Here is a 21,849-nt window from a genome sequence, read left to right as displayed (position 1 = left end):
CACTACACTCCCATCACTACTTCGTTGCTTACTAAACCGACATTCCATATATTCTGTCTTACTCTTACTCAACTTAAAACTTCTTGCTTCCAATGTCAATCTCCATAATTCTAACTTAGCATTAACCCCAGCTTTGGACTCATCAATCAAAACAATATCATCAGCAAACAACATACACCACGGCACATTTTCTTGAATTGATTTCGTAAGCTCATCCATTACTATAGCAAATAGGAAACGGCTTAAAGCAGATCCTTGATATAACCCAACCATTATAGGAAAATTGGTTGTTACTCCTCCACAAGTTCGGACATTGGTTACTACTCCTTTATACATATCTTTAATTATACTAATGTACTTGAGAGAAACACATTTCTTCATCATTGTTCACCAGAGAACGTCCCTAGGTACTCTATCGTATGTCTTCTCCAAATCAATAAAAACCATATGCAAATCTTTGTTCCTCTCTCTATTTCTCTCAATAAGTTGTCTAAGACGATGTATAGCTTTCATAGTTGATCTTCCAGGCATAAAACCAAATCGATTCTCTGATATCATGACAACCTTCCTCAACTTGTACTCAATCACCCTCTCCCAAAGTTTCATAGTATGACTCATGAGTTTTATACCACGATAGTTTGTGCAATCTTGTATATCACCCTTATTTTTATATAGAGGCATCAAAGCATTCTTCCTCCACTCATTAGGCATCTTATTTGTCTGCCAAATCTTGTTAAAAAGATTTGTCAACCATTCTAAACCTTTCTCTCCCAAGCATTTTCAAGCCTCGATAGGTATACCGTCTGGGCCAACTGCTCTTCTTGATTTCATTTTCTTCAACGCCTCTGCAATTTTTTTCTTTTGAATCTTGCGCATAAAGTCACGATTCATCTCATGAAAAGGAATGGACAAGTCTCCAAGATCATGAGCATGACTTCCATGGGATCTTGAAAAAAAAAAAAAACAAGAATCACAGGCCATTGCAAATATGCTCTTGGTATTTCTTTCTTCACACATCTTTCCTTTTCATATCCCATGTTGTTGATCTTTCTCATCTTTTCCGCTATTAAAGAAATCATAAAAGCCAATTGTTTCTTGTTCTACAATTATTTCCACCGATCTCAAATGTAATGGAAAGAACCCATATATGGTGCCCCACACGGGCTGGACGAACAACCACATGTCTTTCTTAGTTTCGAATAGACCTAGCATCAAACGCTTGGTGAGTGCTGCCCGCGAGCAAAGTTGGCTACGATGCCTAACCTAAAATCGAGTGCAAACCCTAATCCTACTGCATGTTATGCAAGCAGGATACAATGTCCTTACATAAGGTGCCAAAAACGGAGGTTCTACCCTATAGTTGTTTTCAAATGGAAAAGCTTATTTAAGTTTTTTTTTGTGATAGGCAAGTTGGGGTTAAGCCGACCTCCACCAGTTATACAACTGCACCGGTTTTGAACTTGCAACGTCCCAACACAAGGTGACATGCTGTTCAAAGTTTATTTTGATTTTTTTTTAAACCGCAGCCAAAAAGGGTGGTCTGTCAACCTAAGGGACGTTATTAAAAAGTTAAAACAAAAAGGCAGAGACTTTTTTGGCCGAAAACACAATGCAAAAACCCCTTTTTTCCTTTTTTGTTTTCTAAGTCTAGCTAGGGTTAGGGACCCCCACCAATTACACAACATACCATTGGGTTTAGAACTTAAACGTCCCAACACATGGCGACGGGCACTAGCAGCTCCTACCAAATGTCCCAACACATGGCGACGGTGCATATTCGATCCATATTCAATACCGCCAATTTCTCCAATGAGAATAGCGCCAAGTCTTTGGTTATAGGTTGTTGTAGGGACATAACGCCCATGAGATACTCAAAGGTGGGACCGACTCCAACGCTATATATATATATATATATATATATATATATAGTGTATTGAGTAGGTGCTTGATGGGTTTTCCGGCTTCTCCCGTGCTTTTTACATGGTTCCGGCCTTATAAATGTGTTGGGCTTGGTTGATTTACTAAGAATCCATACCTGGATCATATGTTTTCAATGAAAAAAATGATGTTTACAGACTCAAAAAATAAGAAAGATTTTGGTCATAGGTTGTCGTGGGGACATAACACCCTTGAGCTACTCAAAGGTGGGACCCATTCCAACTAGGGGTGTCAACGGCCCTAATTTACCCAGACCCGACCCAAACGAAACCCCTATAAGGTCCGGGTATGGTGATAAATAAGAAGACTTGATTAAGACCCGGGTCTAGACCCAAAGGTCCAATTAATACACAAACCTGGACCTGACCCGAGTTCTGATTAGAACCTGTAATTTTTCAATGTAAAAATGATAAAAATATGGTTTTACTGGGTATGGTCCAAGTTTGGTTCATGTAGCTCTTATCGGGTTCGAGTATGGTTTTTCTTATAGTGGACTCAATTAGATCCAGGTCCGAACCCGATACCATACCCAAAAATCTGGTTCAAGTATGGTTTCACTTGGGTCCGAACCAAACCTGACCTGTTGATACCCCTAATTCCAACACTATATATATATATATATAATTACTAGAATATGAGAACTAGAAATATGGGCATTTTCAACACTTTTTTTGCATATCTAACCATGTGGATATGCTTGATATAGTGAATTTGCTAGGATTCAACCATTGGATCGTGTATTTTTGATGAAAAATATAATTTTTGAATGATTGAATATTTATAAAGAGTATGAGCCATTGATTTTAAAGCCTTAAAAAAATCTTGTTTATGCATCAAAATAGGATGATTCAAGAGTGGGTCCTTATAAAACCAAGCATGCACATCTGTAAGATTAGATTCCAGAGAAATGAACAAAAAATCCATGAAAATGGTGGTTCACACATTAGTTCTCATATTCTAGTGACTCATATATAAACATCGAACCATGATCGAAAGTGCAGCCGCACTCCGCGCGTCAAAAAGTCTTTTTAGTGGTGGTTGTGAACGCTGCTAAAGACCATTTTTCTGTCCAGGTCTTTAGTGGCAGTCAAGAATGCTGGTAAAAACCTTTTTCAGTGCAAAAAAAATTTGCACCACAGATCGCATGCACGATCAGTGGTGCAAAATCGTCCGATTATGTAGGACAAAAATGCATGTTTGATGATACTAGTTACTATATATATAGTGGTAACTGCTGACCAGGTTTTAGCACACCGCGAGTGGATATGCACCATATCATTAATTTGTTTTCTGCCGAAAAGGCATCACCAGTCAACAACCACAACTAAAAGTCATTTTTGTGACTTTTAGCATGCGATCTGACAGCTGCGTGAGTAGTTAGCAGCACCCTTTCTCTCTTTTTATATATATATATATATATATATATACACACACACACACACAGCTTCCGAACACCTACTCGCACCTAATAGAAAGTTTAAATTTTTAAACTTTTTATTTATCCGACCCTATAAACATGATCTACATGCATTATTTAGTAGAAAACAAGTTCTGGATTATGTGATTATGCCATGCATGTAAGTTTTTTAAGATCTTCAAAAAACAACGGCTCACAATGTGCCAAAAATTTCATAACTTTATAAATCCTGTTTTTTATATTAAAAAACAAGATCCAAAGCTTGATTCTTATCAAATAAACTATGTTGAATACATCCATACGGTCTTGTTGAGAAGATGCAACCTACAACCATGATTTCTAGTATATGGTACATTATGTTGAAAAACATTTGTTTACGTAGCATCAACTTTGTTACATCAATCTTTTCTGTATAAGTAGTGTCTCTCTTGATAAGGCATAGACTAGTTACTCAATAACTAAGACAAACCAGAGTTAGAAGATTCTCTTCTAATAAAAAATCTATGATTACTCTTCTCAAGGAGACAGACTTGAATTTTTTCGGAAGGAGTGGAACAGAGAGTGAACAGGGCAGGGGTCACCAGAGTAGAGCCTGGCGTTGTCGCTGGAGAGAGGGGGACTGGGGTCAGAGGGAGAGAGGAAACGGGATTGGGGCTGGGGCTGGGACTAAGGAAAGGTTAGTCCTATGAAAGAGATCAATATGGACCGTCTGATCGTCTTTTGATGGGACGGTCCACAATTAGTTAGCAAGTTTCGTAGGGTTTTTAGTTAGCAGGTTTTCATCTCTCTCTCTCTCTCTCTCTCTCTCTCTCTCTCTCTCTCTCTCTCTCTCTCTCTATATATATATATATATCCACTAAAATATGAGAGCTATAATGTGAACTAGGTATTTCCGATATAAATCACAACCGTACAGTTAGATTTAAGAGGAACAAAAAACCCATGAGAACCACAGTTCACACGGCGGTTCTCATATTTGCAGTTCTCACATCTTAATGACTCCATCCACTGGTAGTGATTTTGGTAACCCTAAAACGTTTACTACAATTACAATTTTAGGTTGCGCTCAATGTCCATAGCCAGTCCTCCTAAAAATGACTTTGGTTGAAATTGCCACATTTTTTTAAGATTGATTTATCATTTCAATCTACCGGTGATTAGTTGATCGTCAGGTCTTACTTACAGGTTGATTTCATGCTTGACTAACAATCATTTTAAGACAAATTGGTATCGATTTGTGTTCAATACACCAAACCATCATTTTGAAGACTGACCAAGTCAATATTACACTACATGATTTTCAGCAACTGCAACTATGAACTCCAATTCCAAAGCATTTACAGACAATGCAGACTTTCACACAAGTTGCTGCACAGAAAGGAAGCCAAACACATGGCATTTCAATCATTTAAAGTTCTCTGATGATTCTTTGATAAATGATTCTAGAACAGAGACATCAATTTACAAGTCATTCTGCATATGAATATTAGTATCACACCAAAGATTTATATCTGAAAAAAGAAACCGTCTTCTATTGTTCATTCAAGGACTTTTACATAAATATTTGGATCTATATATTCTCTCACAATAACATGATACAAAACTTCTTAAATTATCCAAGAACACTTACCAGGACCAATCATTTACTGACTGAAATTTTGTGTCCAATTCTTGATCCATTCAACTAGTGTATTCACATTCTTGCTTACATCATCTACAAAATCGCTCCGTAAGGCCAATACAATATCCTGTGAGTAACTCTCATGCGCTTCCTCCAAAAGTACTCGAAATATTTCACATTCCATATTGTTTGTAAGCTTTGCTCCAGTGTATCCTCTGTGATTAACACAACCAACATCAGCATATGGAATTGACTACAGTAATAGAATGAGAAGAAAATGGTTGTGAACGAGAACACAGCTACAAAACTCAGCTACAAAACTCAGCATCACCTTTTTGTCAGGCGATCATAAAGCACAGAGTTTTCTGTTTGCAGGACCACCACACAGTCGAACCAACGTTCCGGAAAGAAATCACAGCCATGGTAGTCAACAATGTTTCCACCCTCTTCCATCATGTCTTCAATCTCATCACAGAGCTGCAACAACAAAATAGCACCATTATATGACCGCACTGGACGGCACTAGTACTCAAAGTGAATAAATTAGGAATTATGTGACAGCTGTTTCTAGCTTTTACAAGATGCAGAAAAGCAGGAAAATCCACCACACATCTAAATACTTTAACCAAATTAAAGCTTTAGCAGTGATCTTTTCTATGACATTAATAGAACTGTCTGTAAGTCTGTGGCTGTCTTCACTCCTACTCGCTACCCATGCAGTTGTGAGCATGTCTGCACATGCATGCGCATTTATGGAATTGACTGAAAGACTTCATTAATTCCATAAGTAAATAAGTTGATGTAGCAGTTTCCATGAATGCCAATAGTTCAAGAATCAAGCTAAATTAGATAACAGAAATAGCAAGGGAATGATATGGGACAGTTTCCAGCAGCACTTTTTACCTGGAGAGGAAAAAAGAACATCTTGGGACTCAGTGCTCTATTGGCCAGGCTCCAGCTCGGCTGGAGCTCAAGTCGAGCTTGAATATACGTGTTCAAGCTCGAGATCGACTGCACACGGCTAAGCTCAAGCCAACCTGATATTGGTTAAACGTTTTTTTTTTCATCATATATGCGAAACGGGAGAGAGAATGGGGGTGAATTGTGTAAAAAATTGAAGAAGAGAGGAGAGAAAGGTGAGAGAGTTGCAGCAAAATCCAAGAGTTGGGTGTTCCATTATGAAGAGATTTTTTTAGGAATAAAACAAAAAAAATTTGAGGAATCATTATGATGTGCTTTTTATATTTAAGATAGATGCATGTAGATTATAAATCCATTCCTGATTAGTTACATAATTGCTTGGGACTAAAATAACATAACAAGATATGATATTTTACAAATATGCCATCATGTATCATGAACCCAGTATACAAATATGTTCCAACCGCCTCTTTCAAGCTATACATGAGTAGCAACCATGAATAGCTTGCCTCTCAATTTCCAATCTCTCATCTTCATTAACACCTTTGTGAACAAACCAGCAATTTGATCATTTTCATAGAGGTATCGAGTCTATAGCTCTTGAGACTCAATCTTTTCAGGCACAAAATGATTATCCAACTCAATGTGTTTGACTTTATTATATTGAAATGCCTCAACAATAACCCAACTGCACTTCTACCGTTTGAATATGAAAGATGGAATGCCCAAAGTAAATAAATTTTTTATCCATGTCACTTCTGATGTTGTTACAGCCATTGTCCTATACTCAGTTTCTGTGTTGGACTGAGTTACTATCATTTACATCTTACAGCCCGAGGATATCAGGTAATCTCCTAAATGTACACAATATCTGGCTCTAGCCTTGGAATCCCCAACCCAATCTGCATATGAGTAAGCATCCCCTTTCAAAGGCAAAGAAAATGAAACTCTTTACTGAGTCGTAATAAGAATAGCATTCACTAGATGCCTTTGATGTAATAAAGAATCTCTTTTGTTGTCTCCATATGTGATGTTCAAAGGGCATGCATATATCGAGATGACTGATTCATAGAAAAAAAATACAAAAGGTTTGGTAAATAACAAGTACAGCAATGCTCCAATAAAATTTTTATAATTTTCCAAACAATCTATAATATTCCCTTCATCCTCTAATAACTTTTTAGCCAAAGTTGCAGTTGTCCATGAAGGTTTGAAACCAGCCATACTAATCTTTTGAGATGATTCCAAGCATACTTATGGTGTGATAGGACAGTGTGGTGTATGTGGCTTGAGCTGCCAAATAATATTGGAGACCTCTTTCTTAAGCTCCAAGAAACCACACATAGAAGGAGCTTTATTTACTCTTTTGGCAACCCACTTTGGTGGGTATTAGAAAACTCAGAAAAAGGAATCATCCAATGTGGAACTCTCTCTAGAGAGAAAAACAAAAAGAAAAGGAGAAAAGGCTTTTGGTTTTGAAATGAAATGGGGATCTTCGAAACACGAGCTTTGATTAACAAGAGCAAGTGTCAAGAATGACACTAAAGCATAACCCTTAAAAAAGGGTATAACTGGAAACAAAAAAAAAATAAAAATGTATTCTTTATTGATATGAAAAACCAATTGCTTAAGAAGCATTGGAGTAAAATACAAGAGGGGCTGCACCCCTTTATATACACAGCTGAAAGAGGACTCAATAGAGCTGTTGGGCACAGTCCAACAGCTCTATTTAGAGCTGTTGGAATGTGTCAGTCCAACAGCTCTATTAAGAGTTGTTGGACTGTGTCAGTCCAACAGCTCTATTGCTAGTCAAGTCTGGACAGGACTTGACTAGCAACAGTCATTCTAGTTCAAACTGAACTAGATGACATAAAGACAAAAAATAAAAATAAAGGAAAAAAATACAGAAAAGAAAGAAATTAAAAATGTATTTATATATATATAATAATATAATATTATTATATATACATATATGTACAGTTTTACATTTTAACACTCCCCCTCAAACTTACGGTACAATGAGCGAAAGTTTGTCTAAGAGAAAGTGAAATCGGGGAGCAGCGAGAGGCTTTGTAAAGAAGTCTGCTAACTGATATTCTGAAGTGACATATGGCAGATCAATTATCCCGTGTAGATATTCCTCTCTGACGTAGTGACAATCCATTTCGATGTGTTTGGTGCGTTCGTGGAATGTTCTGTTACTGGCAATGTAGATCGCACTTTTGTTGTCACAACACATTTGTGAAGCCTTTGTTGCTTCAACTCCCATGTCAGCAAGCAGTCGTCGGAGCCAAACTACTTCCATGGTCGTGGTTGTCATGGCTCTGTATTCAGCTTCGGTGGATGAGAGAGATACTTTCTGCTGCTTTTTACACCTCCACGAGATTAATGATTCTCCTAAAAAGACACAAAAGCCAGTGGTTGAGTGTCTGATATTGGGATCACCTCCCCAATCAGCATCAGTATATGCAATTAAATCAAGAGAAGAGGAGGAAGATAAGAAAAGTCCTCGTGAAAGAGAGGACTTGATGTATCTGATAATACGCATGACTGCTCCCATATGAACAGAAGTAGGAGCATGTTGAAATTGACTTGCTGTATGAACAGCATGTGCTATATCTGGTCTGGTAATGGATAGATAGGAAAGTGCCCCGACAAGCTGTCTGTAAGGAGTAGGGTCTGCAAGAAGTTCTCCATCATCAATCTTCATTTTAACATTAACAACTTCTGGAGTGTCAACTTTCTTATTATCAGTAATACCAGACCTGAAAACAATATCAAAAGCAAATTTAGTCTGAGATAATAAATATCCTCTAGGAGAATAAGCAACTTCAATGCCTAAAAAATATCTCAACAAGCCCAAATCAGTCATTTCAAAATGAGATTTAAGAAGTGTTTTGATTGTTTCAACTCCCTGTTTATCGCTTCCGGTGATGATCATATCATCCACATAGAGAAAAAGCACAATGATCCTTGCATCAGAATTCTTAATAAACAAAGCAGTGTCAGTTAAACAGAATTGAAAACCAATATCAATCATAACACGACTAAACCTATCATACCAAGCTTTTGGTGCTTGTTTAAGTCCATAAAGAGCTTTTTCTAAGCGAAGGACTTTACCCTTAGGAATACTTAGACCAGGAGGGGGTTCCATATATACTTCTTCAACTAGCTTTCCATTTAAAAAAGCATTTTTGACATCCATTTGAAAAATAGACCATTTTTTTATAGAAGCTAAGGCAATTAAGGTTCGGACAGTAGTCATACGAGCCACCGGAGCAAAGGTTTCTTCATAATCAATCCCATATTCTTGGGCATAACCTTTGGCTACTAAACGGGCTTTATATCTTTCAAGAGTACCATCACTCTTGGTTTTAATTTTATAAACCCATCGACATCCTATAGTTTTCTTCCCTGGAGGAAGATCTTAAATATTCCATGTAGAAGCCTTTTCAAGTGCATCTAATTCAGCTTTCATGGCTTCTATCCATTTGATATCATTTTTTGCTTGAAAATATGTGGATGGTTATTCATATGAGTGAATTAATGCAATAACTGCCCTATATGTGGGTGAGAAAGACTCGTATGATACAAACTTTTCTGGAGGCCTCGTGATTCGAGATGATTGTCTAGTTGGAATGTTAGAATATTTCTCAAGTGCACATGGAGTATTAGACTCTTGTCGCCTGGAATATTGAATACTAGTATCTCTATGAACTTCTTCATTTTCAACATTAAGATCAATAATTCTTTGATCATCATCAAAGTTACAATCAAGGTCATATTCATCAGATGTTATGTTAGATCTAGCAAAAAGGAGTACTCAGTGACGTCTTTTAATTTTCTAAAATCAAAGAAGCTCTCCTTTTCAAGAAAGGAAACATTTCTAGACACATATAGTTTATTATTTTTGAAGTCAAAACATCTATAACCTTTCTGGTTTTTAGCATATCCTAAAAAGGCACAGGGAATCGCACGAGGGGAAAGTTTATCATTTTTGTCAGTAAATATGAAACATTTGCACCCAAATATTCTTAATCTAGAGTAGTCTGGAGAAATGTTCATAAGTTTTTCAATGGGAGTGATATTTTGTAACGAAGAAGATGGCATCCTATTAATGAGATAGGTGGCAGTTAAGGCAGCTTCTGCCCAAAAGTCTTTAGGGACTTGATTTGCTATTAATAAAGTTCTAGTGGTTTCTATAATATGGCGATGTTTTCGTTCTGCCAGTCCATTTTGTTGAGGTGTGTAAGGACAAGATCTTTGATGTGTGATGCCATGCAATTTAAGATAATTTTGAAAATCTGTGGATAAAAACTCTCCCCCTGAATCTGTGCGAAAAATAGTAATATCATTTTGAAATTTGTTTTTAACCATATTATGAAAAGTTTGAAAGTATGAAAATACTTCAGACTTATGTTTGAGAAAGTACATCCACGTATGTCGGGAGAAATCATCGACAAAAATAACATAGTAAACAAATCCTCCTTTAGAAATTACTGGTGCAGGACCCCAAACATCCGAGTGTATTAATTCAAGTGGTCTTGAAGAGAAAAAGGTTCTGTTCTGAAATGGTAATCTTTTCATTTTGCCGAGAATACAATCTTTACAATCAAATGATTCAGAGTTACAAAATTTCCCTAGATTTGGAAAATGTTGGATTTTGGCTATATGTGGGTGACCAAGTCTCTTATGCTACAGTTCCAACTCTATTTTTTGAATATTATAACAAAAAGCTTTCTTCGGCATTTCCAAAAAATCCATGTAATAGAGTCCTCCTTCTCTATGGCCTTCCCCAATCAGCTTGCCTGACTGGCGATCCTGTACCCAACAACCATGAGAAGAAAAAGAAATATTACACCCATAATCAGAAATTTGAGATACAGATAAAAGATTTAAATTTAATTTGGGAACATGTCTAATTTCTGGAATAAAAAAATTTTTTGTTTTATAAATTTTTTCAAAATTTCCTATTCCTTCTATTTCAAGAGAAGTCCCATCAGCAGTAAAGACCTTTGACACACTTGTTTTATTTTTAACACATTTGGATAGACTTTGATTATTTGGGGTCATATGAAAAGATGCACCAGAGTCAAGAAGCCAAGAAATTTTACCTAAATCAGAAAAAGATAAGGTTGTTGCGCCGGTTGAAGCTTCAGATGAGGAAGAGGCACCTTTGATGAGAGGCTGAAGGATCTCCATTAGTTGGGCCAGGGAAACTGGTGCATCCTGATCTTTAGGCTCCGATCTAGCAATTGCAGCTCTTTTTTCTCTCAGCTCCTTAAGTTTGGGACATTGTGGCCTGTAGTGTCCCGGTTCATGACAGTGATGACAAATAACTTTCTTCTTATCATAGTCACCATTTTGTCGGTTAAAGTGAGGAGGCCTATATGATCGAACATGATTCCCTGGTCTAGACACGGCTAAAACGGAATCATCTTCAATTTTTAAAGAACCTTTCCGGAGACGATTTTCTTCCATTGTTAACTCTTCAATAGTTTCAACAATAGAAGGAATTTTTCCCCGGTGAAGTAGGGCCGATTTAGTGGTTTCAAATTCCGGCCTTAATCCAGTGATAAACTGGTAAAAATGTTCAGCATCGAGTTGTTTCTGACGAAGCTCGATATCTTCGGCACAATGCCACTTTGGTTCTAAAAGGGAAAGTTCTTCCCAAAGTTCGGACAACCCATTGTAATATTCACGAATAGTTTTGTCTCCTTGTGTCATCATTCGAACTTTTTCTTGGAGGTTGCACACGTGTGCAATATCTTTAAGGGAATACATATTCTTAAGGTATTCCCATGCCTTATCGGCATGATCAAATTTGGCAAGACTTGAGCATTTTTTAATGTCAACGCTATTGATAAGCCATGACATTATCTTCGCATGAGATATTCTCCATTCTTTCCATTTCTTCTCGTATGAGGCAATAGCCTTGATTTTCTCTTCTTCCGATAGAGGGACCTCTTTATCTCCCTCCTTTTTAGTAAGAGATAGCTTAGGTTCTGAATCGGAACCATCCACAATCCCCCATAAGCCTTTTCCCCATATATGGTGCTTCATGATTGAAGCCCATGTTACATAGTTCATATCGCTTATTTCATAGGCATGATGGTGACTTTATCATTGTCATCCATCGATTACAAGGAGAGAAAGAATAGGGATAGAAGAGAAACAAGAAGGAAAATGAGAAAGAAAGAAAAAAAAAACAATACAACAAGATGTGAAATCTTCTCCAATGAAGTGATAAAACACTTCTCTTCAAGTGGCGAACACTTTTGCAAACGGGCACGGAAACCGAGGCAGCTTTTCCTCAAGATTTAGTACTTCCGCGGCTCTGATACCATGAAATGAAATGGGGATCTTCGAAACACGAGCTTTGATTAACAAGAGCAAGTGTCAAGAATGACACTAAAGCATAACCCTTAAAAAAGGGTATAACTGGAAACAAAATAAAAATAAAAATGTATTCTTTATTGATATGAAAAACCAATTGCTTAAGAAGCATTGGAGTAAAATACAAGAGGGGCTGCACCCCTTTATATACACAGCTGAAAGAGGACTCAATAGAGCTGTTGGGCACAGTCCAACAGCTCTATTTAGAGCTGTTGGAATGTGTCAGTCCAACAGCTCTATTGCTAGTCAAGTCTGGACAGGACTTGACTAGCAACAGTCATTCTAGTTCAAACTGAACTAGATGACATAAAGACAAAAAATAAAAATAAAGGAAAAAAAATACAAAAAAGAATGAAATTAAAAATGTATTTATATATATATATATAATAATATAATATTATTATATATACATATATATACAGTTTTACATTTTAACAGGTTTTAGGGTTAATCCATAGTTACCGGAAGCGCCTCCCTAGGGGGGAAAGCACACATGGAATCCAAGACAGAAAATAATAAAAATAACAATCTCATAAAAATATATGAAATCCAAATGCATTATCACAATGCATTTGGCTAAATACAGCGAAACATACACAGCCAAAAGAAAAAGAAGAAATGAAAATAAATATTTTATTAATGAAGAATATACAAGGCAACTTAGTTGTCAAAGGCGGCACCTAGGCGCAGTCCCACCGCCAAGGCAACCAGGTCTGGGCAGTGGGGCCCTATATTGCCGCCTAGGCTATCACCACCTAGGCTTTTCTTAAAGCTTAGGTTTTTTTTTTGAAGTTTTTTTTTTTGTTTCGAAGAAATCATTTTTTTCTTCTTCTTTGAGGAGGAGGAGAAGAAAAGAAGACATTATTTGTCTATTGTTGTTGTTAATTTTTCTCTATACATGATTTTATTTTTTGTGTATTGTTCATTAACATTGTTAGTTGTATGGTTTGTTTATTCAATTGTTAGTTTATTCTTAATTTGTTTGAGCAGGTTAAGGTTATGTAATATAATTGTTTTTCAGTATTCAACGACATATTATTTGTCTATTGCTCATTATTGATTGATTTTATGTTGTATACATGTTTCTTTTTATGTTTTTTAGGGTTTTTTAATTATTTTCTTATTTTGGGTACCACCTAGGCCCCCCAAGAGGCTCACCGCCTAGGCTACGCCTAACGCCTATAACAACTAAGCAAAGGCAACACCTATACATACACTCACTATTTACATCCACCCTCTTACACCTATCCAACAAAAGAATGAGCAATATATAGAGAAAGACGTAACGGCTAGTTTGACCGTTAGAGCTAGTCCTAACTGCCAGTTAGAGTAAATCCCAATAGCTAGTTTGACTATTAAAAGGCAAACCTCAATGTCTCGTGCTAAGACACATGTGATGTTTATATATATCAAGTATAGTTAATATTGACTACTAATGAAGGTTCGGAACTAATGAGTAGAAATCACTCTTTTCTTTAAAAAAATCTATTTTTTTGTAGATAAAATGTTACGTATGTGATCTACATAGTTTGTTTAGTATGAAACTTGTTTTGAATCAAGTTATTATGACAAGTAGTTCGGTTTTTAGAGGGGTCCAAAAATCAACGGCCCACAATATGCCAAAATTTTATAACTCAAAAGATCACATTTTTACATCAGAAAAGCACGATCCTTGGCAAACAAATCATGTTGAACACATCTATGTGGTTAGATTGAGTCAATACTAGTGTTCTAAGCATCATACGATATGTATCGTTACTTTTTGGGTTTTGTGATACGATATATGTGTATTGTGTGATACACCTTCGACACACTTTAAAAATGCCGAAGGTTACTTTTTTAATTTTAGGTTTTAAATACCTTTTGAGGGTCAACTTGTCCATTTGTCTAGAGGCCATTAGAATTGCATTTCCACCGTTTTTTCGCCCAAAAAAGTGGGTTAAGGTAAAAAAGTGATTTTTTATCATTTTTTCACTAAAAAAATAGGTAAAATTATTATTATGAGTAAAATTACAAAGCTACTCTCAAAAATAAAATAGCCTCAGGGGCTGCTGACCCCTACCAATTTCCCGCAAAGTTAGATCTGTGAAAATTAAACATTTATATCAAGGTAGAAATCAGGCTTCACACTCATCCAACAAAGATGGCATAAGATGACCAGGTATGGCAATGGCGCACTCAGGTAATGAGTGAAAACCGATAGAAAATCGAGTGCAACTATTGTCGTAACATTTTTGTTTATGTAATATGAAAGTATGAGTCTTATGGCATGTTCTTAATTGCAAGATGTTTAATATTTTGCATAGTTCTTGTGAGATATGCATGCAATATTATCTATGATTCTATATTAGTTGATGTATAATGATGTTTTATGCGGCTCATAGAAACATAACTGCTTCATATGTAATTTTATGGTTGTATTTTGGGAAATTCATCATTGTTTTATGTGATATGATTTTTTTTTAAAAATGCTATTTTTTGGGATTTTTTAGAAATTTTTTATTAAAAATTTACGATATGATACAATAGAGTGTTACTTTGGGCCCGACCGGTACGGATGACAATACGATGCTTACAACCTTGGTAGATACAACTTGCACAAATGATTTCTAGATCATTAGTTTTGTACCTTCCTTAGTAGCCAATATTTGCTCATCCAAGTATAAAAGGTGTATTTAGGTATTTCTTTTTTATTTCCTTTTTCTTTGTATTCAAAGTATACCAAAGTATATTTTTTGTGTATTTAGGTGTTAAGAATATTCTAGGTGTACCTTTTAGGATTTAGGTTAAGTATATTTAATGTATAGTTTAGATTATATTAAGCCTTTTATTTATTTTTTATCATTATTAAAAAGACTAAATATTTTATTTTTGTATTTTCTATTATTTGATCATTTTTTAAATGACCAACTAGCTGTTGGGATTTCCTCTGCCAGCTAATTTGACTAGTCAAAATAGCCATTAGAGAAAATCTCAAAGGCTAGTTTGAATAGTCAAACTAACTATTGGGATTTACTCTAATGGCTAGCTTCACTAATTAAACTAGCCGTTAGTACCAAGATTGTAAGTATCATATCATTACCCGTATAAGTCGGACCCAAACTATCACCGTATCATAAAATATCATAAATTTTTAATAAAAAAAATCAAAAATACAAAAAAATTTAAAATATATATATATATATATATATCAAAAATTCTAAAAACATCATATCACATGAAATAATTATGAATTGCACAAAATGCAAACATAAAATCATGTATGAAGCATTTATGTCTCTATGAGCTGCATAAGACGTCATTAAACATCAATTGCCTCACAAGAACAATGTAAAATATTAAATATCTTACAATTAAGAACATGCCTAAAGACTCGTACTTTAATATTACATAAACAAAAATATTATGACAATAGTTGCACTCAATTTTCAATTGGTTTCCACTCATTGATTGAGTGCCTCATTGCCATGACGGATCATCTTATGTCATCTTTGTTGGAGGAGTGTGGAGCCTGATTTTTACCTTGATATAAATCTAAGTTTACGTGGATCCAACTTCGTGGTGAGTTGGTGGGGGCAACACCCCCCGAGGCAAAAAAAAATTGAAAGTAGCTTTGTAATTTTACTCATAATAAATATTTTTTACCTTAACCCGTTTTTTAAAGTGAAAAAATGGTGGAAATGCACTTTTTACCTTAACCTACTTCTTTGGGTGAAAAAATGGCGAAAATGCACTTCTAATGGCCTCTAGACAAATGGAGAACTCGACCCTCATAAGGTATTCCAAATCCAAAATGAAAAAAACTAACTTTCAGCCTTTTTACAGTGCGCTGAAGGTGTATGGTATGATACGGCACGATACAGGAGTGTATCATACTATACATCGCATACGAGTACGTATCGTATCACAAAACCAAAAAGTAATGATATGTATCTTACTATAGATACAACACTGGTTAGGACTAACTCTAACAACTAGTTTGACTAGTCAAAAACCCATTATGTCTTACGCTATATATTTATCATTCTTTGTCGTATAGTTGAGAGATGGATATAAAAAGACAGTGTATCCATGAGTGTTGTTCTGTATATTGTGTATATTCTTCGTTAATAAAATATTTATTTTTTAAATTCTTCTTTTTTGGCTATGTATGTTTCATTATATTTAGCCAAATGCATTGTGATAAGCATTTGGATTTTATTTATTTATAATAAGATTGTGGTTTTCTTTAGTTTCTTTGTGTCTTGGATTCTGCCACTTCGTGACAAGTTTGTCATTCAAAAAATTATAAAATAAAAAATAAAAAAATAGAAAATAAAATATTTTGTCATTTTAATAATGACCAAAAAAGAAATTCAAAAATAACCTAATCTAATCTTCAAATACACGACAACAATTTTGATACTCCAAAAGCCAAAATAAACTATTTAGAGAATATACACTACTTTATCAAGTGGATGAGAAAAGTTGCAGTTAAAGCTTCATAGATAGAAAAGAAAATACCAAAAAAGAAATGGGGGTACTATATGAAGAACATCCGCTAGGTGAAATAAAGGGACGGATTCCCCCAATCAGTCCTCTAATATCAAGTGGCATCATGTGGTGGCATACACTGCTTAAAAGCTAAATGCAATGCCCTCTATACCATGAAACACGCTTTGTTTCCATCAAAGGATGGTGAGATAATGCATTAGATAAGCATGTTGTCTTCCCTAACTTATCTCCAATGTCACACGCAACAGTGTGAAAAAGTATACTCGTCCATGAACGTATATAATTATTAAGCTCATATTGTAGTGTGGGAATACATCTAGATGTGCACAATGACTATTGTGCCATAAATGCTTAGTTGGGAAAACATATGCATGAAGCCTTGGGTAATAATCATTTGCTATGGAAGCTTGGTGGAAAAGCATCATACTTCATCTTCCTATAAGTTGGAAGGATATAACCCATTAATGAACAGATTTCCAATCATGATGGCTCACCAAAGAGTTTATTCCCAAACTTCTTTACAAAAGTTGGAGGTTGCAAGCATCACACTAAAAGAAAAACCCATTACTAAGAATAGCAATAGCCCACACCTAAGCAAGTCTTAGGTTATAAAGTCCTTCCCTGATTACCATAAAACAAATACATTGGAGAACGCATTTATAATATTCCAATCTTCAATATCATACGCAAGCATCTAATACCAGAACATAGAAAGGAACCCAAGCCATCAATTTTAAGAACAGTCAAGCATAAACAGAAGACAGGCAACTAATAAAGACACTTTGCGAAGCATCAGACAGGAATAAGGAACTCAAAGAAAGGAAGAATCACAACCATCAAGGGATAAATATAGTAGAATAAAAGATCAATTGGTATTGAAATACAGGAAACGTCACTAAAAGAAACACGCAATTGGAAAGAACAACAGCCTTAATTGCAGGCAGCAAAAAAAACAGCACCATTAAGATGCCTAGCTTTTTATCTTTATGAACTGCAGTCTCCTTCCAAATTGTTGGTAAAATCCCCAACATATGTATCATTCTATCTAAAACATTGAATAAGAACCTTGTCTTGACATAAAAGTAGATATTCTTTATATCTCCTTGCATGCTCAGTAAGCTATTCTGATAGACAAAGAAATTTAAAAAGAAAAAAACTTGTAACTAATATAGTACAAGGCAAAGACTAGGGAAAGTGGCATCAAGATATATAGCAACTATAGGTAAAAAAGAGAAAATGCGAAAAAAGACTTATAAAATTTTTACATTCTAAAATCAAACAATTTCTAGCTAACTCACAAAGAGGTGATTTTAATGTAAAACCAAGAAGCAACTATGATGAACTTGAGGAGCTAAAAGAGAACTTCTTACCACATCTTCGTTAATGACATGGCATTCGAATTTTTCATCCCATCCATCATATAGATTTTTTTCTTTAGCCAACTCACCAACATTGATGTGTCGAAGATTGGTAGCCTCAGATAGTAATGCACACGTTGTGGTTTTACCAGTCCCCGGGGTTCCTGTGACCAGGATATTGGGCTTGCTACGGCATTTACTCATCTCTTCTTCTTCTGTTGCTACAGTTCAAAATAGTACAAATTTCTCAATAAAACTCACAGCACACGGAAAACCACCAACTCAGGGCACAAGGCAAAAGAAAAAGGGAAAGGAAAATTTTTGAGCAGAAAATGAATTCATGTGAAATATTCCACAAGTACCATAAAAATGGTTCAAAAACTTCAATATTTTTTTGTTCAGAAACAAAGTGTCAATAATAATTACCAAACCACCGAACAAACTTCTCATCAACAAATCAAAGTCTTCCAATCCTAAAAGCAAAACAGAATATGGATGTTCCTTCTCATTGGTTCAATGAATCACATAATACATGAATATTTTCTAGAACTCTCCTGCCGATAAGCCTAACAATGGAAAACCCTTGCTTCTCAATACCACCAAGCGGCCCCGTACGACAACATCAACAACCAACCCTAAATATCTTTGTTTTCGACTGCTATTGAATTTTCAGCTTTGTCACACAGACGCATTAAAAAGGTTGCTGCACCCGCATCGCGTCACACAGACGCGTTAAAAAGGTTGTTGCACCTGCATCGCAGCAAATATTAAAATTTGCTGCACCAGGTGCTGTCAACCCGTACCCAGGGTTATATTTATCCAAACTAGACTAGGTCAACTTTGACAGAGTCCATTTTGATCCAATTTAAAAAAATAAATTTGGGGGAGGGGAGGGCACAATCGCGTCACCCCCTCCCCGACTCCTCCTCCCCTTTCGATGGTGTCGACAAAGGAGGCGATGGCAACAACGATGGTGGTGACGGCATGGTGAAATAGGTCTCTCTCTCTCTCTCTCTCTCTCTCTCTCTCTCTCTCTCTCTCTCTCTCTCTCTCTCTCTCTCTCTCTCTCTCTCTCTCTCTCTCTCTCTCTCTCTCTCTCTCTCTTCCTTCTCCTACTCCTCATCTTCTTCCTTATCCTCCCCCCTTCGTCGTCTTCTCTCTTTCTTTTTCTTATTCTTCCTTCGCCTCTACTGCCTCCTCTCTTTATTCTTCTTCCTTCTCTGCCACCTTCTCTCTTTCGTCTTCCTTCTCCTCACTTCAAAGCCGCCTCCTCCCTTTCTTCTTTTTATTCCTTCTCCTCCTCCCCTCTCTTCTTCTTCTTCCTTCTCCACCTCCTATCTTTCTTCTTCCTCCTTCCTCCCACTCTTCTCTTTCTTCATCATCCCTCCTCCTCCTCACCTCGTTGGTGCAAGGGCCGAACCCAAGCATGCTCCAAAAGAGGCTCTTGTGAACCCAAGCTTGGGTTCACCAAAACCGAACCCAGACCGGTTGGGTTCAGCTCTAGTGAACTCAGGACTAGGTACACCAAAACATAACCCAAGCTTGGGTTGGGTTTTGAGCTCAGCCAGCTTTTTTTATGAATTTTATTTTAATAAGAATAGTATTTTTTTGGTTTTAAGGATGAAAATGGCAGATAAAGGGATCTTAGTAAATTCATTTAAATATGCATGTATTTAACATTTTTACATTTTAATTGTAATACAAACAATGATCATCCAAATTTTGGGATATAAACCCAAAAAAAGTGTGACTTGGAGGGAGAGCATGATTTCAATACAATAAAAATTACTCTTCCTTCTTATGAAGAAGTTGATGATAAAGCAGAAAATTATTAAGATCATTACATTATCGTCATATATATTGTGTATGATACACTTTTAGTATGCAATTACGCATTGTTTGCTTCTTTTATTAGTATAATTTAACCTTTTTCTTCTTGACTTGTTTGATTGTTTCATGTTTTCTTAAATCACTTAGCATAGCCATAATGTATTTAGGTTTATTTAATTGTAGTGTTATTTTTATTGATGAAGAATATAAATTATAGATTGCTAATTTGATTTATTGTATGAATTTATGCATGATGAATTGATGATATGATCATTGTTTTCATTTCATTAGTGTTAACTTAAAACTGTTGAAAAATTCATATATATACCGTCCCCGCACCCAAGTTTTTTTAAAGTGCCACATCTGCACCCTCATCTATGTGACATAGGTCTTCAGATATGTTATACATGATAAAAATGGTGCAAATCACCATTCCTCATTGTCATGGGTGTAAATTTCCCAATACCCCCATTCACTGAAAACCAAAACTTGCAAAGTGTGAACATTCTGCAGTCACAGAGCCCTACCCTTTGTCTGTCATTTCCACTTAGTTTAACATTCCTCCCATTCCAGTGTCGTTGGAACTTGGTCCTCTTGATAAAATGAAGGTTCATAAGAAACTACAGAATGCAAGTTCTGAAACAAAGCTACTCCTGCAATCAATCCTCTCAGTCCCTAAAATCCTCTAAAGGACTCACCCTTTTGGATACCACAACTACTCCATTCAAGCCATAACCGGAAGACCATGGATTGAAGATATTGTAATCTTAACATCTAATCAATCAAAATAACAGATCCAGCACATTGACATATGAAAGCCCTAAGAATATAGAACCCTACAATACCCAATTCACAGTTTACCCGTATTAAGGGGAAAAAGAAAGAGAAAAAAAAGATACTGATGTGCAGGTGGGACGGCGAATTGCAACACTGAATCCCACATCACACCTAATAAAGGGGATCAACAAAAGCATGGAATTCATTGCACAATCAAGCAAATAACTCTTTTCTCTTGATGGTAAACAACTTGGGTACCATGAAGAGGATTGAATCTTTTCCAGTTCAAGCAATAATGAAACAAAAACAATATTAGAAACGAAACTCCTTTTCCCAGTAAGAATTTGCAGAATCAACGCATCACTATCGGCTCAAGAATCATCGCCACTTCAATAACAAATCGGTACAATAAATTCGAGTGATTACACCAGAACACCCTAATTTTTGCGCAAATGAGAGCCATCGAAACTCTGAAACATGCTTATTGAAAAATGAGGAAATCTGACCATAATGATCCAAGCGATGACACAAAACATATATAGATATATAGATATATAGATAGATAGATAGATAGATATATATATAGATATATATATATATATATATATATATAGAGAGAGAGAGAGAGAGAGAACGTACCTCCTCCCTCCTTGCGTTGTGAATAAACAGGCGCGAAAATTGAAGAGAACCGAATCGAAGCCCTAATTTCGAGCCTTTTAGCGGCAGCAGCGGCTGTCTTTCCATTACTGAGTAATAATAAGGTGACAATAGATACTTTAATATTAAGTTGTTTATCTTGACATGCCACGTGTCCAGCGTCGAAATCCGACAACCCTTGATCCGGTTAAAACTGATGAACTTTTCAAGTTTCATAAGAACTGATTAGGATCGGATGCATACCGACTTTTTGGGACCCGATGTGGATGGAAAGTGGTGGATCTAGTTGGAGAATTTATTATAGGATTGTAGTGATCCAGATTCATAGACATTTATAAAAAACAACGTTTATGCTTGTAGGCAAGGGCAGGCAACGGGTCGAGTAGTTGGGTTTGGATTTATTTCAGGGATTTAAGCCCTAAATCGTTAGGTACTTAGGT

At 35.9% G+C, this 21,849-nt stretch overlaps 1 protein-coding gene across 2 annotated transcripts; it reads right to left on the bottom strand.

Annotated features, from left to right (window-relative positions):
* Positions 1-4,859: 4,859 nt before the first annotated feature.
* On the bottom strand, positions 4,860-21,493 carry LOC149839334 (adenylate kinase isoenzyme 6 homolog). 2 transcript variants are annotated; one of them, XM_090002473.1, is made up of 4 exons: positions 21,392-21,493; positions 18,158-18,366; positions 5,308-5,453; positions 4,860-5,191 (listed from the first exon to the last, which is right to left on the bottom strand). In XM_090002473.1, exons 2-4 carry the CDS (start codon positions 18,347-18,349, stop codon positions 4,999-5,001), a joined length of 531 nt encoding a protein of 176 aa, XP_089858599.1. In that variant the 5' UTR covers positions 18,350-18,366; positions 21,392-21,493; the 3' UTR covers positions 4,860-4,998. The 2 variants fall into 2 exon arrangements, with proteins under 2 accessions (XP_089858599.1, XP_089858600.1); XM_090002474.1 differs by having other exon boundaries at positions 18,158-18,360; positions 21,392-21,488.
* Between the last annotated feature and the right edge of the window lie 356 nt (positions 21,494-21,849).

This window comes from Nuphar pumila, chromosome 4 (assembly GCF_984573655.1).
Source record: "Nuphar pumila chromosome 4, dmNupPumi1.hap1.1, whole genome shotgun sequence".
NCBI classification, from domain to species: Eukaryota; Viridiplantae; Streptophyta; class Magnoliopsida; order Nymphaeales; family Nymphaeaceae; genus Nuphar; species Nuphar pumila.
Note: the sequence above shows the minus strand (reverse complement) of the source record. Positions and strands in the feature narration are given on the sequence as shown.

What these genes read in the sequence shown, in the direction of transcription:
- LOC149839334 (XM_090002473.1), bottom strand. Translation starts at nt 18,349, where the DNA reads ATGAGTAAATGCCGTAGCAAGCCCAATATCCTGGTCACAGGAACCCCG. An exon ending in ATGTCATTAACGAAGATGTG is followed by an intron (nt 5,454 to 18,157) that starts GTAAGAAGTTCT and finishes TTGTTGTTGCAG; the next exon opens with CTCTGTGATGAGATTGAAGA. An exon ending in TATGATCGCCTGACAAAAAG is followed by an intron (nt 5,192 to 5,307) that starts GTGATGCTGAGT and finishes TGTTAATCACAG; the next exon opens with AGGATACACTGGAGCAAAGC.